This window comes from Rhinolophus sinicus, chromosome 12 (genome assembly GCF_057876585.1).
Source record: "Rhinolophus sinicus isolate RSI-liver-muscle chromosome 12, RSI-T2T, whole genome shotgun sequence".
Lineage (NCBI taxonomy): Eukaryota > Metazoa > Chordata > Mammalia > Chiroptera > Rhinolophidae > Rhinolophus > Rhinolophus sinicus.
Window position 1 is genome coordinate 14009973 of NC_142512.1, and position 20960 is coordinate 14030932.

Sequence of the window (20960 nt, forward strand, 5' to 3'; positions counted from 1 at the left end):
GATGAGTGTGGCTTTATCCATAGGTGAATGGCTGTTTATATAGAAGCAGGACTGTTTAACGCAGGGCAGCTTCAAGGAAACAGGGTTTGGGCAAAAAAAGATGTGGGCTGCAAGGATGGCCTTGACTAAGAGTAGGTGTGTGTGGGGCGGGTGTCTCAGGATAAAGGTTGCTATAGTTACAACACAGAGATGGCCCGATATTGCTGACTAGGTTGAAGTGGGGTTAGATCATTTTTAGGCACTGATAGACCATTAGATTTGCAGCTTTTAAACTGGCAAGGCATTAGGTTTTGTGTGTACTACAGATTTTAGCTTTACATGGTTATTGCCAGGCCTAGGTAGACAGCACTAGATCAGCTGTCCCATTATTCAATTTTCTACTCCAGGCTAAGGAAGCAATTGTGATGGCACTAACTTGAAATCCAGAGGCTTATGGAATGGAAATATTCCATTTGGGTTGAGATTCCAGGTGATACAGTTAGAGTAGAAGGCATGCAGGTATTACCTACACCTTAAGGGAACATCCCTGAACAACTTAGGAGATTCAAAAGGGAGGAAAGCCAGGTCTTGAGACACAAATGGCAGAGAACTTGTTCCCCACAAGGCCCTGGGGCACAGGCTTCAGCAGCATCAATAGCAGCTTCAGTTCACGAATCTTCTGGAAGTAATGTTCTAGTTAGAATAAGAATGGGGACAAGGTAAAAGACCTTCCCCAAGGTGCAGTTTTTGTAGACCTCAGCAATTCCACAAAGAGAGGCAGCAATATTAGCCACTATAGAACAGGACTGACCATATCTGATCACAACACAGAGCACGGAACCCTGAGCTCAAGGTGGGAACTGAAATTAAAAGGATAAACACGGGGTTACCATTTGGGTGATGAAAAATTCTGGGGCTAGATAGTGGTGATGGCTGCACAACATGGCGAATGTACTTAAAACTACTGACTTGTACACTTTAAAATGGTTACAATGGTGAATTTTATGCACATTTTACCACAATAACCCCCCCTCCAAAAAAGAAGATATATATATGTGGATACCCAAAACCCCCAATACAGCAAATACTTATTGATTGCATTATATCCTTTATATTAGTCTACTGCTGGAGGTTTCTCCCAGTTTAAGTTCACGGGTCATGGTTTCCAGATAACTGACATTCTGGTGAGGCTGAAAGCAAGATTTTCTCCATGTATCCTCATTCCTGAAAATACCAATGAGTTTCTACTCTGGCCTTTGGGGCAATAACAACTGGTTTCTGGGAACATAATTGTATCTGGAAGTCCTGTGTGCCTTTTTAACTCCTTGAATTCTTTTTTATTTTCAAGTGATGCTCATGAGAGACTTGATTTTGAACTAATATAGCCTCTGAAGTCCTACAGGAACCACGTCCATTTCCAGTGAGTGACAGCCCCGATTATAACATAAGGAAACAAGACCCAGATCCTGAGAACCCCTCATCTGAGACTGGGCAGAATAAGAAATTGGGGAGGATGGATTGGGGACTTTAAGAATCTTGGCTTCTAGATTTTTAACTCACAAAAGCAAGATTATTTGATTTCAGATTTTAATTTATTTGGACTTTAGTTTGCAAAGAGATTTCATCTTTGAAATTTAATTTCTCCCTGGGGGTTATATTCAAATTTGTGGAATTTCTATGTATTGTTATTAGTGTAGCATTTTAATGCTGTCAGTTAATCTCACTGCATAATCTCTACTATACTATGTTGGACAATGTGACATATTTGGAATGGGAAATAAGAAAGAAAGTGAATTCTCAGCCTTGAGTACACCATTGCCTTGAAGTAGATTAAAATTCTGTCCTGACCCATTTGAGAGCCTTCTGGGGCAATTTCTAAGCTGGTGGATCATAACCCTTGCTGCATGTCAGAATCCGACCTGTGGAAAACATATTTTCAGGGCCCCAAACAAGTGAGTAATGGTTAAAACTCTACTCAAGCTTTGGATTGTATGCAATATATTTGGGCTCTGGGCCTCTTTCCAGACTTTGGGAGCCTAGAGCTACGTACAGGCTTTCCTACCTCTGACTGGCTCTGACAGGGAAGCTTTCAAAATGCTGATTTCCAGGCTCTGAGAAATCTCTGAGTACCAGAGAGTCGTACTTAGTTGGCCTGGTGGGAAACCCAGCATCAGCACAATGCTCTCTGCAAGCGGGTGAGGAAGCAGGCCTGCTTCTGAGGCGCTATTAAAAGGTGCATTCGGCTCTTATACATCACACTGCCTTTATCAGTAACAAAAGAGAAATTCCAGTTCCCTGTCCACTTACCCTTATCAATTAGGGGTTCTCAAGAGACCTAACTTTGGGTACTCTGTTAATATTTGTCCAGTGAATGACATTGTTGGCAGCTGACCCCAGAGTCCCATTTTTCACATGTGAAGGAAACAACCCCTAATTATTTGGCCCAGGATATGATTCATCCAGGGGTGAGAAAACTTTCCAAATGGGTCACCACACCTGTGATTTTCCAGGCTTGAAAAAGAGAGAGTAAAAGAGTGAAAGTTTCGGGAGAGGTTGGGAGGTGACAATGGCAGCAGGGACGGGGTAACGGAGGAGCGTGTGCAGACAGAAGCCCACTTGCCCCAGCCAGGTTAATTCTGCACGAACAGAATCAGAAGAGGCCTTAAGGGCAGCTTCACTCCTGACAGTAAAGATACTGCAGCAGGAAAAGACCAGATGAACTGTGGTGGCAATGGGCTTAGAGTCAGGAAATGTGGGTTCTAGCCCAGGTCTGTTAGTAATGAGCAAGTCACTTAATCTCACTGAACCTTGAGCTCTTCATCCGATTTGAAGAGGTCAGACCTGGCTGTTCTCCATAGTTAGTTTTGGTTAAAACATTTTGAAGTAGTATGACCAGCTTCAGTTATATAAAAATTTTAAACTTCTATATCGTTAAAGACAGCACCAATAAAGTTGGAGGACAAGTGAAGATTAAATAATTGAAAACAATGAATACATCCATCAAAAAAGAAATGGTTAAATAAATGATGGTATAGCCATCCACTGGAATAGCATGCAGTGATAAAAAGAAAGCAGAAACTTGTTATGTACCAATGTGGAACAATCATCAACATATAGGTAAATAAGATAGGAAGGTGCAGAACAGTGTGTATAATGTAAAAAATTATAACATATATATTATATTATAATTTATATATATAATATATTACGTAATAGAATGTATAATTATATAATATAATAATTATATAATTATATTATAATTATCATAATTATAATTATGATAATTATAAGTAATATAATAATTATATTACTTATAATTATAATTATATAATATGTTATATTATATAATATATACGTATGCTTATATAAGCATAGAACACCCCAGATGGATAAACAAGAATTTGTAATATTGGGAGCTTTCACAGGAGGGGAGCTGGTGGCTAGAAAGCAGAAGATGGGAGGCAGCCTTCTTACTGGATATTCTTTTGTACTTTTTGAATTTTAAGCCATGTGATTGTGTTACCTATTAAATTGATAGAAAAATTAAATAATAGACTGGAAGAATTTTGAACTCTTAATAATAGCACTTTACATTCTGCCTTATTTGAGAGTTGTTTGTACACATATCTTACAGGAAATCACCTCTGGATTGTCTAGCCTGCTCACAATAAATAACCACCTCTGCTCCAAGATGATCCTGTCCCCCCAAGTATTTGCTCAGACACCCTCACATTCTTCCTCGTCCACAGTGATGTCGACACTCTTGCCCTATTCCACCCTATCCCCCCTTTCCAGCGAAGATCAATTTGCCACAGAGATTTCGTCAGTTAATATCTCAGGGCTCATCTCCAGAGGCCATGACAGAGACGGCCAGTTCCCAAGTCACCTTGCCAAGGGCTCCTCAGGGACAGTGCCCTCTCTGCCTTCTGCAATCAGCTTTCTGAGCCAGAGGCAGCCCATCTAAACACGACATAGCGAGGGAGTCAGACAGGACGCGAAGGGAGAGAGGAGGAGAATTAGATGGGAAGAGATGGATGGTAACGAAGCACCCTGGAAATTAGGGAGAAGGACCACTGTAGAAGACACTGGCAGCAGGCTCACCTCCCGCAGCTTCTCCTGGGCCTCAGCCAATGCTGCTTGCTTCTCCTGAAGTTGCGCCAAGGCAGCATTCATTCGGATCCGCTTGGGCTCCACCACCCGATACAGCCGCCCGTACATCTGCAGGGAGACAGCCAGGCTGTGGGGTTGCCCACCCACCCGTTCACCCGCCAGCCATCCTTCCTTCCCACCTGGGTCTTCCATCCCTCCAGCTTTCTCCTGTGTGCACTGCCCTCTTCACAGGCCTGCCTCTGCTCCCCACCCCACCCCGCCACTGCTTACCTCCATGGCCCGTACCCACATGCAGAGGGACTTGGCAGCAAGCGAGACACGGCCGATGATGTCAGGCTGGAAGTCGGGCTGGGCACAGTAGGCCCCGATCTTCTTCAGGACCTTATCTGAGATATTGTCTTTATCAAAGTTGATCAGTGATTTAATGAAGTTCTGTTCCCCTGTGGGATGAAAATTGGGGGTCTCAGCCAGAAGGCCTAACCATCCCCTCCTGGCCCAGGTTTCACGTCCACTGCTTAGGCACAGCCATGTTTTTCCTGGACTCAGTTCCCAAGGCCAGAATATCTGATTTCCACCTGAATTCCTTCTGCTGACCTTGCCCTTTCCTCTAGAACCTCAAAGTCCCCAGGGCCCTCCACAATCTTCCCAGCCTCATCTCCCATCACTTACCTGAACACTCTCACCTGAACCACCCCACCATCACTCTTTCAGGCTTGCAGGCTATATTCTCTCAAGGGAACTCAAAGCAGAGAAAAACCACAAGAATGAAACAGAAAGACTCTTGTTTTCCATTTTCTGATTCTTGTCCTTTTTTTTGGGGGGGGGGAGTTGGGGGGACATAGGCATGCCTGCCTTTGGAGTATGAGATATATTCCAATATCTTTATGACAATTCCCCCCCACCTTTATTTATTTATTTATTTTTGCTTAAATTGAGTTTTCTGTTACTTACAACCAAAGAATATTAACTGATATTTGTCTTTTTTCTACTTCTAGGCTCTATGCTCTCGAGGGTCAGTACAATGCCTCATTCATTTCTCTCTCTGAGTGCCTTCCACATAGCAGATGATTAATAATAAATGGTGGGTGAATTGATGTTAATTATCTCTCGGTTCTCTAGCTTACCTAGCTGCCTCTTGGCCTCTGCCCAAGTGGGCTCATTGCCTCGAAGAATCATGACTGCCTGCATCACTATCTCCACTTGGGCAGGGGGCCGTCCATAAGACTTGATCTCTCCTATATCCTTCTTGTTCAGAGACTCCAGGGCCTGGGAAAAGGGATTTACTTAGGAAGCAGCAGCAGTTAACTCAGGGGGCAAGACAGGTCCTTCATGGAGACAGGACCCAGCGGAGGCATCCCCTCTTCTCCCCAGAACCCCGGGGACTGAGGACAAAGAAGGCCGGCCCTACTCCCTTCCCTGGGCCTTCCCACTGTGATACCCGCATGGCCTCTTCCAGGGCTGGCAATGCCTCTTCTAGATCCTTCTGGGCATTGTCAGCCAGTGCTTGGCACTTCACTTCCTCGATTGCAATCTTCTCACTATTGGCTGTGACGGCCTAGGAATAAAAAGAGGATGAGGGATTTGTCTTCGCCTTGGACAAAAGTGGGGTGACAGTGTTGGTGTTAAGGAGGAAAGATAAAGCTAAAGAAAATTTGGGGAGTGGAATGTGTCTCCCCTGAGGCAGTGACTGATGGGGACCGGGAAGCCTCTGCCCAGTGGATGCTGATCATAGGTAGGCATGAGGGGCGGGCCCATTGTGGATCCCCCACCTTCTGCTGCTCATCCGCTTCCCGCTTCTGCTGCACAATGATGACCAAGTACTCCTCACACTGTTTCTGGAACTCAGCCACCTTTTTCTTGGCATCCTCCAGCTCCAGTGACATCAGTTCCACCTTTTCCCTTGTTTCATCAATCTTAAACAATCCTGTACGCAGCTTATTGGCCTGGTCCAGCAGCTCCTGCCGCTTCTCTGCCAGCAATCTGGGGGACAAAGTAGAATAAGGTCTAGAGAGGGTGGGCTCCCAGAAAGGGGAGTGCCCCAGAAAGTCTCCCTTCCCAGTATGTCTCGGGTCCCTGTCCTCCTTTCCGTTGTCACCACTACCCTCGTCAGTTTTTTATCATTTCCTGCCTGGATCATTGCCAACCGCTTCCTAATTTGTCTTGGTGCTTCCAGAATCTCATCTCTCTGATTTATTCTATACACGACTGTCAATATAAGCTTGCTAGACACTGTTTTTGTCATACCACTTCCCTAATTGAGAATCTTCCACTGTTCCCCACTGTGCAGAAGGCAGGGGTGCTGCAGTGAAACAGAAAACACAAACCTGTCCCAAGGGGGTGGCCATCCCTTATCCCCAGCCTGTTTTTTCATGTGGGAATGAAAGTGGGCTCAGTATTGCCAAAATTTCTGATTTTTAGAGAGAAGCTAGAAATCTGGATTTTTCTAACGCTCCCAATTTTTAATTGTTGGCAACTCATTCAAAAAGTTTTAACATTGTACAAGCCAAAAAAACAAAGTCTATGCAGGATTGTTTTCTGGACAAAATAAGAAAATGCATGTAAAGGGTTTAGCATGGTGACCAGCAAATAGTAAACACAATGTAAGCCTATGGCCCAATGAAGGCAAAGACTTAATTTTGTTAACTGGTATATTGTGAGTATCTAGAATAGTGCCTGCCACATAGTAGGTGCTCTAAAAATACTTATTAAATTAATAAATGTTAACCATCATTATTATTACCAATAGCTTTTTCTTCACCTTGATTAAAATATTGAATCCAATAAATGTGGTGGGTTTTTTTTTACATTTCTCTTATATCCTTCAAAGCAAATTATTATTGTTATGCATATAAAAAAAGACAGCATAATTTAATGAATGAATATATAATTCTTGGGAATGGTGGAAAGTCTAGAAACGTCAAAAGTAGAGAGAAGAGGACTGAGTGTATATAGCAGGGGTATATATATGGCAGTGTCTCCATTGTGTTGTGGTTGGATAAAGAAACATCATTCCAGAAAACAAGGACAGAGTGTGGAGAGGGGTCATTGCCAGAGGGCTCTAGAGATGGCCACACCCCCTGGAAGGCCCATCTCTCTTTTATTAACTTCCTGGGCAAAATTAAGACCCCTTGTATCTCTGTCATTCCACATCAGAACCTGAGCCCTTGAGCCAGTTCCCTTGGCTAACTCTGGGATATTTTCCATTATATCATTTCCCCGATTGTCCTCAAAGACACCAAGCTCTGTGGCCCTCCACGTCCCCTACTCTTCTTCATACTTCTTATATCCAGACACAAGTTCCAGGTAGTTGGTGGGTGTGACGTAGTTGTGCCTTCGCAGTTCCAGCAGCATCTTCTGGGAATACTGAGCCACTGACCAGTGCATGGTGACGAAGATCTTGGCCACCTTCCTGTGGATCTGAGGCCAATGGATAAAGGATGTAGGACAGAGAGTGAAGGCAGACAGAGAACAGAAATGGAGGAGAGCTCAGGGGATGTGGAGAGAGATGGGGATGAGGGTCTCACATTCTCCTGAGTCCCTAGGTCCACTCCCATGAGGTACTTCTCAGCCACCTCTAGCAGAGCCTCATGGGGCCACTCCGAGAACCAGTTGATAGTTGTGCAGTTCACCAAGGCAGGGTACTGACGGATCCAGTTCCTGGTGAAGGGTTTTGAGAGGTGGTTGAGTCCATTCACAGACGTAGCCTCCAACTACTAGCTGTGTCACAGGTCCACCCGCTTTCCAGGACCCTAACATAAGTGCCCATCCTCGTGCTCCTGTATCTCCTTGTCCAGATTCTACTCGCCTCAGAACTAGATCAGTGTAGTACTTAGAAACAGGTTCTGGGATCAGAAAGACCTAGTTCCACATCTGCTAGGTGTGGATCTTGGGCAAGTGATCTAACCCATGAACATCAGTTTCCTCATCTCTAAAATGGGAATAACAAAACATATTAATTAGGGTTATTAGGGGACTCGATGAAGTGACACATGTAAAATACTTAGTACAGTACCTGGTACATGGTAAATACACCATATACCATAACTATTAAAAAAAATGGTAACCCAAATTGTCTCTCTGTATAAGTTCTTTGTCCTACTCCTACTTTCTGATGGCCTTAAAAATCTAGCCATACCAAGAATGGACAAACAATATGTGGTTTATACATACAATTGAATATTCAGCCTTAAAAAGGAAGGAAATGCTGGCACATGCCATCCTATGGATGAACCTTGAGGAGATTATGCTAAGTGAACTAAGCAAGTCACAAAAAGACAAATACTGTATGATTCCACTTATATGAGCTATCTAGAGTGGTCACTCATAGAAATAGAAAGTAGAATGGTAGTTGCCAGGGGCTGGGGGGTAGAGGAAATGGGGAGTTGTTCAGTGGGTATAGTTTCAATTCTGCAAGATGAGAACTTCTAGAGATGTGTGTACAACAACGTGAGTGTGCTTAACGCTACTGAGCTGTACACTTGAAAATGGTTAAGATGGTAAATTTTATGTTACATGTTTCTTACCACAATTAAACTTTTAAAAGCTACTCCCTTACACCCCCCCTCCCACGCACACACAGAACAATCTAGTCATATCAAAAGGGAGTGGACAACTCCTCTGTAAGCAGCAGGAGCTGCCTGAAAGAAGGCCAGGTCTATGGAAAGGAGAGGGGGCGTTCATGGCATAGAGACTAGCACATGGGACCACTCACAGAAGGCATGGGAGACGAAAAGAGGGGAGGAGTCCCCCTGTGGAGAGTGCGGGGCTATCACAGGGAGGGAGGGAGAAGGCTATAAACAGGAGTCACCTGAAAGGGTCGCCCACAGGACTGAGGCAGAGAACGATGTGCAGGTTGTTGCGCACGCGCTCAATGAGGTAGGCAAAGAGGCTATCGGAGGACTGTGGCACCTGCTCTGCCCGCGCCTGCTCTACGATGTGTGTCTGAATCTGCACAGAAGCCAGAGTCAGAAGGCTGCAGTTGCAATGGCAGAACCAGAGGGGGCAGCAGTGAGGCTGAGCTGACAAGGGGTGGGTTTTTAAGCAGCTCCACCCTATAGGGTCCCTTGAGGGAAGAAGGCTGAAGAGGAACAGCCCTTCCACCTGATGGGGGGATGGACAGAGGGGGTTTCACAGTAGCATATTCTGGGATCTGTGCTTCTTCAGGTGTTACTCAGGAAGGCCAAAAAACCAACTGGCCAAGGGCATGGAAAGGATCATACCTCTTCAAATTCATCAGTCTTGTAGAGATTAGGAACCTCGCCTGAGCTGAGGATGTTGTTAATGTCCTCTAGGAATGATTCGTCAGCAATCTGGGTATCCACAAAAAGGAAGGACGTGGCCTTGAGTTCTACTCCAGCCTGGCGGTACAGACGCTTGATATCTGGGTCAGATAAGGGAACGAGAAAGAGGGGACCGACAGACTCTTCAGATTCACCAGCCTGTCCTTTATTCTTCTCTGGAGATTTAGGGACCCTCCCCCAGTCTGCAACACACACAACACCGTCCTATACCCACATGGGCCTGGTATGGCTCACTCTCTGGCTTCCATTTCTCCCCTCTCTCATCATCACAGGAAGTTAAGCATCTGATCTTTCACTCCTAACCCCAAACCCACCCGTTTCAGAAACCCAGCTGTACCTTCTCGGAACTCCTGCTTCCGATAATGTTTGGTGACTTCGATCTGGAAGGTGATGTACTCGCAGATGGATGAGGCCAAGCGGGCAAGACTCTGGCGCCCACTGCCCCCAATGCCCACCAAGAGCATGTTGCCCCGAGGTTGTCCAATAACCCGCACAATCCGTGTGACTGGGGGTTGAGGGTGGGGGATGAGGGCAATGAGTTGGCTGAGCAAACCCAGGGGACCTCCAGGCCCTAGGCTAGGGCTTGGGGTCCCTGAAACTGAAGTAGAGGGACCAAGAGCTGTGGGAAGAAGGTAGGGCCTGAAGCCCTGGTGGCAATTCAACTTTTCATCTCCACCATGTCTGTTAAACACTACTATCAAGGAAAAGCCCCACCCATTGCCACAAGAGCGTCTGGGGCCAGGGAGGAAGGTAACTTCCAGGACTTGATTTGGAAGAGATTTGGGAGAGACCTGAGAAGGGATCCATATTTCGTTGGCAATACCCCATAATTGGGCTGCTGGGAAGGGGGTGGGATTAGGAAGTGCTCACTGTGTTCAATAGCCTCTCGGAAGAGCACCAGTTGCATTGGCACAACAGCAGGCGATAGATTGTATTCATTTAGAGCCGTTTCCATGGCTGTCTTCAGTACTGTCAGATCAGTTAGGTCTTCATACACCTTGGGCTCCCTCAGGAAGTCCCCTGGGCCACAGGAAGAGGGGTCAGAACCTCAAATGCCTGGTTTTCCCCAGACTTCTATAAAGGGCCCTAAGCATCAGGACTCCATGCCCTGACCCTCCTTCTAACCCATCTCCGAAGAGTCTCCAACCTATAGTAGCCACAGCTCCCAGCTCACCAAAAATAGGAGAACGTTTGTTGGGACAAAGATTATGAAATGTGAGGTCAAAGAAGGAGCCGAGTTTGTCACTTAAGATGGCCACAAAGGCTTCCATGTCTGCTGCATCAACCAGTCGGTCAGAGAAGACTCTGTTGGGAGGGAGTTGGGATGAGATCTGGGAACAAGTAGGAGAATGGCCCCAGGGAAGGGAGCATCAGGGAGGGGCGGAGGCCGGGCTTGGAGCAAGGCTGCTGGAAGCCTGGATCTGGTGGGGCACAGGCATCTCACCTGAAACATTCATGGATCCAGAGCCGTGTGATACTGGACTTGGTGTCGTGGAAGTCCTTGTTGGCTCTAAGCATGCCCTGGAACACCTGGGGAAGAGGTGTGGCTGGTGGAATGGAGGGAGGGAAGAGATTCCCTCTAGAAATTTTAGAGGTAAGGCCAGAGAATTTGGCATTCTAGGCTGGAGGGGATTTGGGGTGTGTGGGATGCTACTGAGCTCCAAGGCTTACTTTGAGGAGAAGAGAATGCCTGTAAAGAGGTTGTGTCAGGCAGAAGGGGCAAGGTCAGACGCAGTTTCACCTTGGAGATGTCTCGAAGGTTGAAGAGGTAGTGGATTTTGGCAGGTGTGGGCAGGAAGCGCTGGACCACCGTGTTGTAAACGTCTAGGGTGGCCTCAGTCACCACATTCCCAATGGGCTTCACCTCTTCCTCAAAGTCCTGAAGCTTCTGATTGATCATGGTGCCAAATATTCGGATGATCTGGGACTCCTACAAACAGGCCCTCGGATTCACTTTCACAGGCTCCTGGTCTTTCAGCCAGGCCTGGGATGAGGGTAAGCTGAGTAAAGAAGTACTCGTCTTGGGGGCATAATTTAAGGGGCACCAAAAAAAACCTCAGAAATCAAGAGAAATAACATTTTAATGCAATATTTAAAAATCAAAATTAATGCAAAATATCCATGATGAACAAATACCAACATTTTAAATAAAGATAAGATCAGTATTATTGATTTTTCTTTTTGCCTCAGGTTCCAATATGGCTCAGCACGCTACTGTGCCAACCTTATATTTATTTCAAGTTTTGGTATTGTGTTCATCATGAATTTTTGGCCTCAATTTTTAAAACATATATTGCAATACAATGTTATTTCTCTTGATTACTGAATTTTGTTGGTGCATCTGAGGGCCACAGTCGTGTCACCCTACCCCTGGAATTGCTCTTAGCTCTCAGCCTTGCAGGATTTACCTTCCTTAGCTTATTTGGGCCCCCTGTATTCTCCGCCCACTGGGAATGCTAAAGCTTCACATTCCAGAGCCAGCAAGCTATACTTTCATCCGGTGGCTCTCCTAGCTCAGGAAAAGCAAAGGCTCCTATGGACAGCAGTCTCTCCTCCATATATTATAGCTCCTTGTATGCGATTCTGCTCAAGGGTCCCTTCGCCCCATTCCTTGATCTGCTCCCTCATTTTCTCGGACATAGTTGCTTTTGCCTTCCACAGTCCTCCCTCCACCAGCCCCATTCGCCCTCACTGTGGGGAAGGTCATGTTGATGATGTTGAAGCGACTCTGCAGCCTTGGGGAAATGACAGTCCGTCCACCCCCGGGAGGGCCCATTGCAGCCATCAGGAACATGTCCTGGAGAGCAAAGACAAGATGGGGCAGAGAGACAGGTAGGAAGAGGGGATGAGAGGAGGCACAGCAATAAGGAAGATGTGAAAGTAGCCGGGAGGAAGAGAGTACAGGAAGGGACAAATGAGAAGAGGGAAGGGGACAGAATGAGCAGGAAGAAACATAGAGTAATAGGGGCAGGGGAAGGTGAAGGGAAGAAAGGGGACATTTTTTTAGAATTATTAAAGTAATGTATTTGTGTGTTTTTATTTCATCATTATAATCCATGTGCCCTAATTAGAAAATAGAGGTAAGTTAAAACCCAACATCTGATTACATCTTTTAGACTTTCTTTTTTCTTTTTTAATGTATATATCTATCCAAGTGTGTGCATGTATGTGTGCTCTTTCTCAGAAACATATAAACATATTAATTATTAGGTGAGTTTTAGGCCCAGATAGATGGGCACCCCAGAAATCAGGCTGGAACGGCTGCTGCCCCTTGACTCAGGAAAAAGAAACAAACAAGATGCCCAGAATTCCATGGGAGAAGAGCCAGGCCTGAAAGGAAATGCCTGGCTTCTGGTTGGGGAGTAGAGAACTGATACAACAGGCGTGGTTACTGCAACAATGGGAGACAGAGAAGCCCCGGAGAGGGGAGATACAAACCCTGGGAACCTAGAAAGTTCTGGGTGGCATTAGGGTTGGCATATAAGTGAGGTATAAGAGGCCTGGAAAAGGAATGGAAGTTAGAGGACAGGATCCTTCGGTCGCAAAGCACAAGACAGAGTCAATGAGGAGTTAGTAATAGGAATTGATAACTTAGGAGCCAGTTATTTTGGTCCTGAGAAAGGCAGGATACTCCTGTGTGAAGAGAAATATAGGATTATAGGATTCTATCCAGGCCTCCCACTGGAGGGGGAACTGAGTTTACCATGGGAGAGAACAGAGAACAAATTCCCTGGATGCTTACTCTGATGTACTTGATGGTCTGCTTCGTACGATCATACCAGAAGCCATAGTCAATCCAGAGGCGAATCAGCTCCAGGGGTGGCTGGGACCCAAAAGTGTCCTTAGCTGGCATATTTAGGTCATCCATAAAGGTGATCATGCTTTTGCCCCCAGCTGGCACGTAGACACCCTTGGTTCTCTTTTCCACCCTGCTCTCAATGATGCTCTGCACATTGTTGGATGTGGTCTGGTGACAAAGGTACAGAATGAATATTTGGGTCCGCCAAGAGAAAAACGAAGATAGAGAGGAGTGTCCATCAGGTACTTGAATCCTAAGGGAGAGCAGAAGGCAGGGAGAGGATGGGGCACAGGCAGCCTGACCCCTGGGTCCTGTAACACACCTGTGCAGACATGTTGACAGTGAGCACCGACCACTGGCTGGAGGGCAAGGACTGCAGAACACTCTGGGCAATGGAAGTCTTCCCAGTCCCCACGGGACCCACCAGCAGGACAGGATTCTGGTTGACCACCAAGGCACTCACAAGGTGGTTGTAACGAACAGTGTCAACAGTGGGCACCATGATCTTATAGAAAGGTGAACTAGGGAGGAAAAGGAATTGTGTCTCAAGGATCATTGGCCCACTCATTTTTAACTCCCCCTTCATTCTGCCTCCCAGTATTTAGCTTCCTCTGGCATCACCACTCTCTAATCGCCAACCCTGCCTCCTTTGGGGCCTGGGTATCAGGCATTCTCCTTCGGACCCTGTTCCATTTCCTCTCAATTGCATTTCCTATATTCAAGTGTCATCTCTGCTCTGGGATCCACCCTCTCCTTTTATAAAGCTCACTTTTTCTTCTATCCCCAGCTCTTTCACCACATCTCCCACCAACAGCAGCCCCAAGTCCAAACCTCTCCCCAAGGCCTGGTTCTCACTTTGAAGGGTAGCGCCAACTCTTAGGGAGCTTATCCTCAAATGATGTCCAACTTCGCATCTTGGGATCCACAAAATACTCATACACCGTGTCCTGAGGAGGGAATGTGTCTCAGGTGACCAAAGCTTTCCTTTAGTTCTCCCCAGCCCAGAAAATGTGCTCACAGCCCCCTGGTGAAAGAAAGAGAGCTGGGCTGGCAGGCTGAGACTCAAGAAGAGTCTGAGGATCAGGGATACAGATGCATTCTGGAAAAACGGGTAAATAGGACAGCTGGGTTTGGGCCCCTGACCTTATTGGGAAAAGAGCCCTCCATCTCTCGGAGGTAACTGTCAATCTTCTTGCGGCCCTCCTCATCCACAGAGGCACACACAGACCAGATCATGCTGAACACAAATGTCAACTCTACCATGGAGAAATAGTTTTCACCATCAGCTGGGTTCACCTGGATGGAAAAAGAGAAGGAAAAATACCCTAAATCTGTAAGAGATGGAGGGATCTCCTTTGGCAGATCATCACTAAGGCTTAGAGCTTTCCTCCCTTCCTGGTTCTGTAGCCCAGCGGTGGCCCTGAGTTTCTTCTCTACTAAATTATAAAGACATGGCAGGGATCCAGCCACACCATGTCTACCCTGAATAAGCACCCACAGGTGCTCAAGAAGACAGGTCCAGAGACATTTGTGGTGACTTCTTCGTAACTGCAAAAAATGGAGATGACCTATGTGTTCACCAGTAGAGGAATGGAAAAATAAAATGTCTTGTTCTACCATGGAATAGTATATAGCTGTTACAAGCAATGAAATTAATCTACATGTAGCAGTGTAGAACTCAAACACATATTGTTGATTTAATAAGCATATTGCAAGTGTGGTATATAGCACAATACACTTTTTATTTTATTTTATTTGTTTGTTTATTTATTTTTTAAAGGCACCAGGACCAACTATCACCAGCTGCCCAGGTACCAAAAAAATCATGCTTCTGAAATCTCTTGATGTCGATTCTGCATGCAGGGCAATCAAGCTGCCCTGCATGTGCCACTCATGTCAGAGCTCTTTTTTTGCACGATACATTTTTTAAATCCCACATTTTCTATAGATACCTATGGGCTTAGTATGTAAATGTGTATTTTTAAAAGGCCTGGAATGACACATACCATGTTTCCCCCAAAATAAGATCTAGCCAGACCATCAGCTCTAATGCGTCTTTTGGAGCAAAAATTAATATAAGACCCGGTATTATATTATATTACATTAATTATATTATATTATATTACATTATATTTATTATATTATGTAAAACCGGGTCTTATATTATAGTAAAATAAGACCGGGTCTTACATTAATTTTTGCTCCAAAAGACACATTAGACTAGGTCTTATTTTCGGGGAAACACGGTACCAACACACTACAATAGTTACTTGTGTGGAGAGGGGAGTAGACCAGGCTTGGGAGGGCAGAGGTGATCAAAAATGACTTTACAGCTTTGCGCAGTGGCAGTATCATAGCCAATGGGGTTTATCCGAGGCGCGATCATTACTAATTGAAAAATGACTTTAGCTTTGTATGAAAAATTGTAATTTTTAGAAAGGAAACTAGATTCAACTGTTACTTGAGTAATTAAAAATTAAAATTTTAAATGTACCAACTTAATAGCAGAAATAGCATGTTTAGAGCTCAGGCTCTCAACCTCCAATCCAGAGGGCACGAACAGATGCTGCATGGGGCACCCGGGGCTGTGCAAACTCCACTGGACGCCTTGGGCAAAATGGCCAACAGATGGCTAACTCAGCATCATTTGTATCGTCTCTAACCTACTATGTGAAACAGCCACAGGCCCATGGGTGGGGAGCTCGTGAGGATAGGTTCTGAATTAAGATAACTAAAATTGTAGGTAATGTGATATACAGGACGCTGTCCAATCCAGAATATTGTACTTGGTCTTAGAATAATCCTCAATCCTCAAAATATAGGTGGGAAATTGTGTTGAGACTCTATTGTCCAGCATATTCAATCTAGAATCCTTAGTCTGTCCTTCCAGCTCACCCCAACACATAACACATCTCACTGTCCTCTTCTGGAGAGGTCTCTGCTACACTGAAGAGGGTCTGCGTGCAAATACCATCCCCCACCCCTCTCTTCTCAGTGGGGAACGACTCTCTCATGTCTCTGTGTTTTTGTGAAGGCCGTTCTCTTTCCCTAGAACGCCCTCCTCCTTTTGTTCTGTTCATCAGTTTTCCTCCCCCTCTGCTCAGTCCCCTCCCCATCCAGTCCTCCTCAGCACCCGGGTGCCACCAACACTATATTACTGTCGTTTTCCCACGTCACTTTGAAAGTTCATCTACATAGTTTTAATTTACATTAATTGTACCAGGAATGACATATACTGGTATAGCTCTTAATTGTTTATAACTTTATATTAACAGTTTAGTTATCTGACTTTATATTAACAGTTTAGTTATCTGCCTTTAAAAACAATACAAACCATTTCTAGGCAGTGATTTAATCTCAACAGAAAAATATCCAATTTTGGTCCTTACTCTATAATTCTAACTGAACAAAATTTCTTCTTAAATATCAATGAATCTAAAAATTTCTAAACCCCCTCATCAGATTAGGTTGGGCGCTCCTCCCAGCAGAAATATCCCAAGGCCTCATATATACCAAGACTTAATATTTATTTTTTGAAAGGATGGAGAAGTGAGGAACCAAATGAACTTTCCCCAGTTCCCAAAATATAAGTAGGAAATTACAGTGAGACCCATTGTGTACAATATCCACTTTAGAGACCTTAGGTTGGCCTGCAGTGTGTATGCACAGTCACCACATGTGTGCACACACCCCTCACTGCCTCCATGGTCGGTGAGGCCTCCCCTGATAGTCTCCGCGCCTCTCAAGACAGGTGTTCAAATTGTGTCTCAGACACACGATTTCCCTGAAGTTGTCCCTGGGAGGTCACGAATCCTTCCTGCCTGGCCCTGCTCTGGTCCTCCTTACCCCATTCTCTGGCGTGGCCAGGGCCGAGTACAGCTTGCAGAGGGAGATGATTCCACTGTATTCAGGGAGGGGTACCGGCTCGTTGCAGTTGTCCTTCTTGAAGGCCAATATCTTGTTGATGAATTTTTCGAACATGCGTTGAAGGGGCTCTACCTCGATCTGGAAATGAATATGAAGGGGCTCTTTATTTATTCTTGTGTCCCATAGGCCACTCTGATTACCTTCCCTCTCCTCAATTCCCATCATACCTTTGGCCTCTTCTCTAGCCATGACTGAACATAAGGCTTCCAGCCAAGGTCAGCGTAGTCAGTGTATACCATCCCGCAGCGAGACACGGTGGCTGGAGAGGCCATGGACAAGTTCTCCACTTCAAACAGGAGAGACACCTAAGGATATACTTTGTCAAAACCTTGTCTTTTCTTCCACCCTGCCAAAACTCTGATGTCCCAAGGTGTCTCTTCCAAGTACTGTGTTTCCCCAAAAATAAGACCTAGCCGGACAATCAGCTCTAATGCGTCTTTTGAAGCAAAAATTAATGTAAGACCCGGTCTTATTTTACTATAAGACCAGGTCTTATATAATATAATGTAATATAATGTAATGTAATGTAATGTAATGTAATGTAATGTAATGTAATGTAATGTAATGTAATATAATATAATATAATATAATATAATATAATATAATATAATACCAGGTCTTATATTAATTTTTGCTCCAAAAGACGCATTAGAGCTGATTGTCCGGCTAGGTCTTATTTTCGGGGAAACATGGTACCAAGTGTGGCAGGATGAATAAAGCCCTGAGGTTTACAAAGATATGTTTGTTAAAAGAAATCAGATCTTAGTCAAGGTTATCTTTAGGAAAAAACACTTTCTAGCTCACATTGAGTGGATAGAAAAGCGTGGGCTTTACAGCCCATGAATTCAAAACCCCAGGTGCATAAGCGGAGGTCCTGCCTCCTAGGTCAGTAGAAATGAGCCTCAGAAGGGCTCCCTCAATCTACACAGTGCTTCCTAGTACACAAGGTTCTTTTCTAAATAATAGTTCTCCACATCCATGGTAGGCAGGCAATTTTTCTTCAGTCACAGCTTCCCCTGAATCCAGGCAGCCTCCTCCTCAGCTCTCTCCTATAGAACTTCCTCTTCTCTTAGGATCCCCCAGCTCTTCCCCTTAGCTGTGCCTCATGCCCTCCAGTTTCTGCTTCTGCTGGCCTTCGGTAGTCAGCGCGCTCCTGTACCTGCTCAGGCAATGCGATGCGCTCTCCATTGATGAGGGTCAACACTTTGTTATCATCCATGACGGAGTTCATGCTCTCAATCCACAGTGTGTCCACAGGGCCATCGAAAAGGATCCACTTCTCATCTGGTTTCTCGTCTTGGTAGAAGATGGAGGATAAGGAAACCACAGCTTTCTCACCTAGCCCTCCTTCCACATTCATCTCCTCAGAGATGCAAGCTGATGCTTCCTTGGGCCTCAGCATTATCCAGGCAATTTTCTCCCAAATCGAGCTTTCTATCCCCAGAATGTCCACCCCCTAGGAGATTTAGGCATCTGCTCTCCCCACCCCATGATCCTTTGCATACCTGAACATGCTATCCGCATGACGCTGGACAGGATGCCATCTGTCCATTCATTAGTGTTGAGATCATATTCCCCATACAGCTCCCCTAGGGACAGTGCTTTAGGGTTCAAAGGGAACTCCTAAAAATGACACAGGAAGGGATTTGAGCTGCTGGCAGACACAAATCCCAAGATCTCCCTTTATTTCCAGGGATTTGTATTTGCCCCTTCTCTCTCATCTCCCCTAGGCCTCCTTGGACCCAGGCACTGCCTCCTGGCCTGCACTGCCTTCCCTGACACCTATGTATCCTTGCTCCTAGCCTCCACCATCTTCCTGCTACTCAAGTCTCTGCCAGTGACTTCACCGTCCCAACTCCGTACTCTAACAATGTTGAAGTTGGGGTCTCCAGCGCGACACAGGGAGGACAAGGAGGCCTGAAGAATTCGCCACGAGGTAGTCTTGCCGCTGCCCGTGCAGCCCACAATCATGGTGGAGTGGCGGGAGCTCTTGGTCTCATACAGCTGAATGACCTTGGTGAAGGTGAATGGCGTGGTCTGCAGGCCCATATCTCGACTCTCCTGTTCAATCGTCTCCTGCAGCTGAGAGAAGGAAAAATACAGGAAGTAGGGAAAAAAAGGAGGAGGCGTGCAATGGACTTTCAAATCTCCCCAAGCCTGGGAAGATAATGCTCAAACTGTTAAAAATGGTAACAGGACCCTTTGCACTCTGGCAACTGTTCATTCCCTGGGAAGCTGACCAATTGCATAGTTAAGAGATCGGGCTCTGGAGTCAGCCAGCCCGGGTCCCCAGCTTCCATCTTATGTGAACCTGAGTAAGTTACTTCTGAGTCTCAGTTTCCTCATCTGTTAAATAGATGATACTTTCCTCATCCAGATAGAACAGTCAGCATGAAACACAATGTCTGACACACGCTGTACACATTTTTCCTAATATTATTCAACAAATATTTATTAAGCCTCTATAGTACGTGCCAAGTGGTGTGCTAGGTCCTGAGGACAAAGTAGAGTTCATCCTACTGCAGACTTCGCAGTCTAGTGGGAGAGCCAGACAGGAAACAAATCAGCACCTAAGTTAAAAAGTAATGCTTATAGAACCATGACTATGTGGATCAGTCCAGAATCGTGTGACATTTTTAAACATACAGCCAATGCAAGCAAATAATTTCAAATAGATGCGAGATCTTTACTTGTTTCTCTCAAACACCAGAGGCCTCACCACTACTATTTCTTTCCACTATTTGAGAATTAGTTTTAGTAGTATGTTTTTGTACTACTGTAGAATGTGTTGTATAGATGTAGATGTGAAGAAAATCAACTGTATTTGTGCAGCACAACCTTAATGTCTTTAGCAAAGCACACCGTGATGATCTGTGTTCCTTAAAATGTAGCCATAATTATGTTTGTTAGTCATGGCTAGAATGGCATCACAACAGAGATAAATAGCAAACCAGTGATAGTATCCATTATAAACAATCATCTATCACAAGACCACCAGGCGGTATGACCCCTGGCACATCCTGCATTCTTTGTCTCACCATTAGTACCTGAGTTAGATTATAAAAATGTACTGTAACAGGGGTCTGCTAGTGGATAACTGCTGGGTCATCGGTCCATTCCAACCCCACATTGCTGTAAGTAAATTATGCTATAATAAATTATGTTATATTCTATGGAGTTGTCTGCTTTGTTCGTCTTAAGATACCTTCTCGTTGTGGTGGCCATTACACGTTTTCCCCACCATCGGACACGTGTGCATGTTTAGCATTATGCCACAAGTTTAAGATGTCACATTTTCTTTTTATTCAGTTTAAAATATTTTCTAATTTCTTCTTGGACCCATGAGTTATTTAAAATTGTATTACCTAATTTCTGAATACTTGGGATTTTAAATTATATTTTATTATTGATTTCTAGTAGAATTCTATTGTGGTCAGAGATCATCCTCTGTATATTTTCAATCATTTGAAATTTATGAGCCCTATACTTAATAACCCAGCACATGGTCAATTTTGGTAAATGTTCCATGCACACTTGAGAAGAATATGTACCTGCAGTTGTTGCATATAATGTCCTATGTGTGTCAGGTCAAATCTGTTGAAAGCATCCCAACCTGCATTTTATGGATTTTTTTATCTGCTTCCTTTATCAATTTCTAAGAGACTATGTCAAGATTTCTCATTAGGGTTGTGGAAGTATCTATTTTTCCTCTTAGTTAGTCAATACTGTTTTGTGTATGTCATAGCTATATTATTAAGTGCATACAAATTTAGAATTGTTATTTTTCTGGGCATTGGCCCTTTTATCATTATGAAATGTCCCCTTTTACCTTTAATAGTCTGCTT

At 44.8% G+C, this 20960-nt stretch overlaps 1 protein-coding gene, 1 non-coding gene and 1 pseudogene across 3 annotated transcripts in view; 1 reads left to right on the forward strand and 2 right to left on the reverse strand.

Moving 5' to 3' along the window:
- DNAH2 (dynein axonemal heavy chain 2) overlaps positions 1-20960 on the reverse strand; it is a 100078-nt gene that overhangs the window by 20191 nt on the left and 58927 nt on the right. For both annotated transcript variants that reach the window (XR_012492034.2, XM_019745158.3), the window contains exons 42-65: positions 18979-19197; positions 18621-18738; positions 18275-18411; positions 17283-17420; positions 17035-17193; positions 14332-14484; positions 14044-14135; positions 13511-13709; positions 13132-13356; positions 12082-12186; positions 11131-11319; positions 10834-10919; positions 10564-10694; positions 10260-10409; positions 9727-9894; positions 9309-9469; positions 8897-9036; positions 7614-7746; positions 7367-7506; positions 5859-6069; positions 5528-5644; positions 5214-5355; positions 4360-4529; positions 4081-4197 (exon numbers count right to left, since the gene is read on the reverse strand). Coding sequence is in view for 1 of the 2 variants with exons in the window: in XM_019745158.3 (XP_019600717.2) it covers positions 4081-4197; positions 4360-4529; positions 5214-5355; positions 5528-5644; positions 5859-6069; positions 7367-7506; positions 7614-7746; positions 8897-9036; positions 9309-9469; positions 9727-9894; positions 10260-10409; positions 10564-10694; positions 10834-10919; positions 11131-11319; positions 12082-12186; positions 13132-13356; positions 13511-13709; positions 14044-14135; positions 14332-14484; positions 17035-17193; positions 17283-17420; positions 18275-18411; positions 18621-18738; positions 18979-19197 (3600 nt within the window). In the remaining variant the exon portion in view is untranslated. The remainder of the gene's footprint in view (positions 1-4080; positions 4198-4359; positions 4530-5213; positions 5356-5527; positions 5645-5858; positions 6070-7366; positions 7507-7613; positions 7747-8896; positions 9037-9308; positions 9470-9726; positions 9895-10259; positions 10410-10563; positions 10695-10833; positions 10920-11130; positions 11320-12081; positions 12187-13131; positions 13357-13510; positions 13710-14043; positions 14136-14331; positions 14485-17034; positions 17194-17282; positions 17421-18274; positions 18412-18620; positions 18739-18978; positions 19198-20960) is intronic.
- Positions 14965-15098, reverse strand: LOC141569054 (U11 spliceosomal RNA). The gene has a single exon (XR_012492448.1). It is a non-coding gene; the product is annotated as a U11 spliceosomal RNA (small nuclear RNA).
- LOC141569111 (U4 spliceosomal RNA) lies at positions 15520-15640 on the forward strand (annotated as a pseudogene).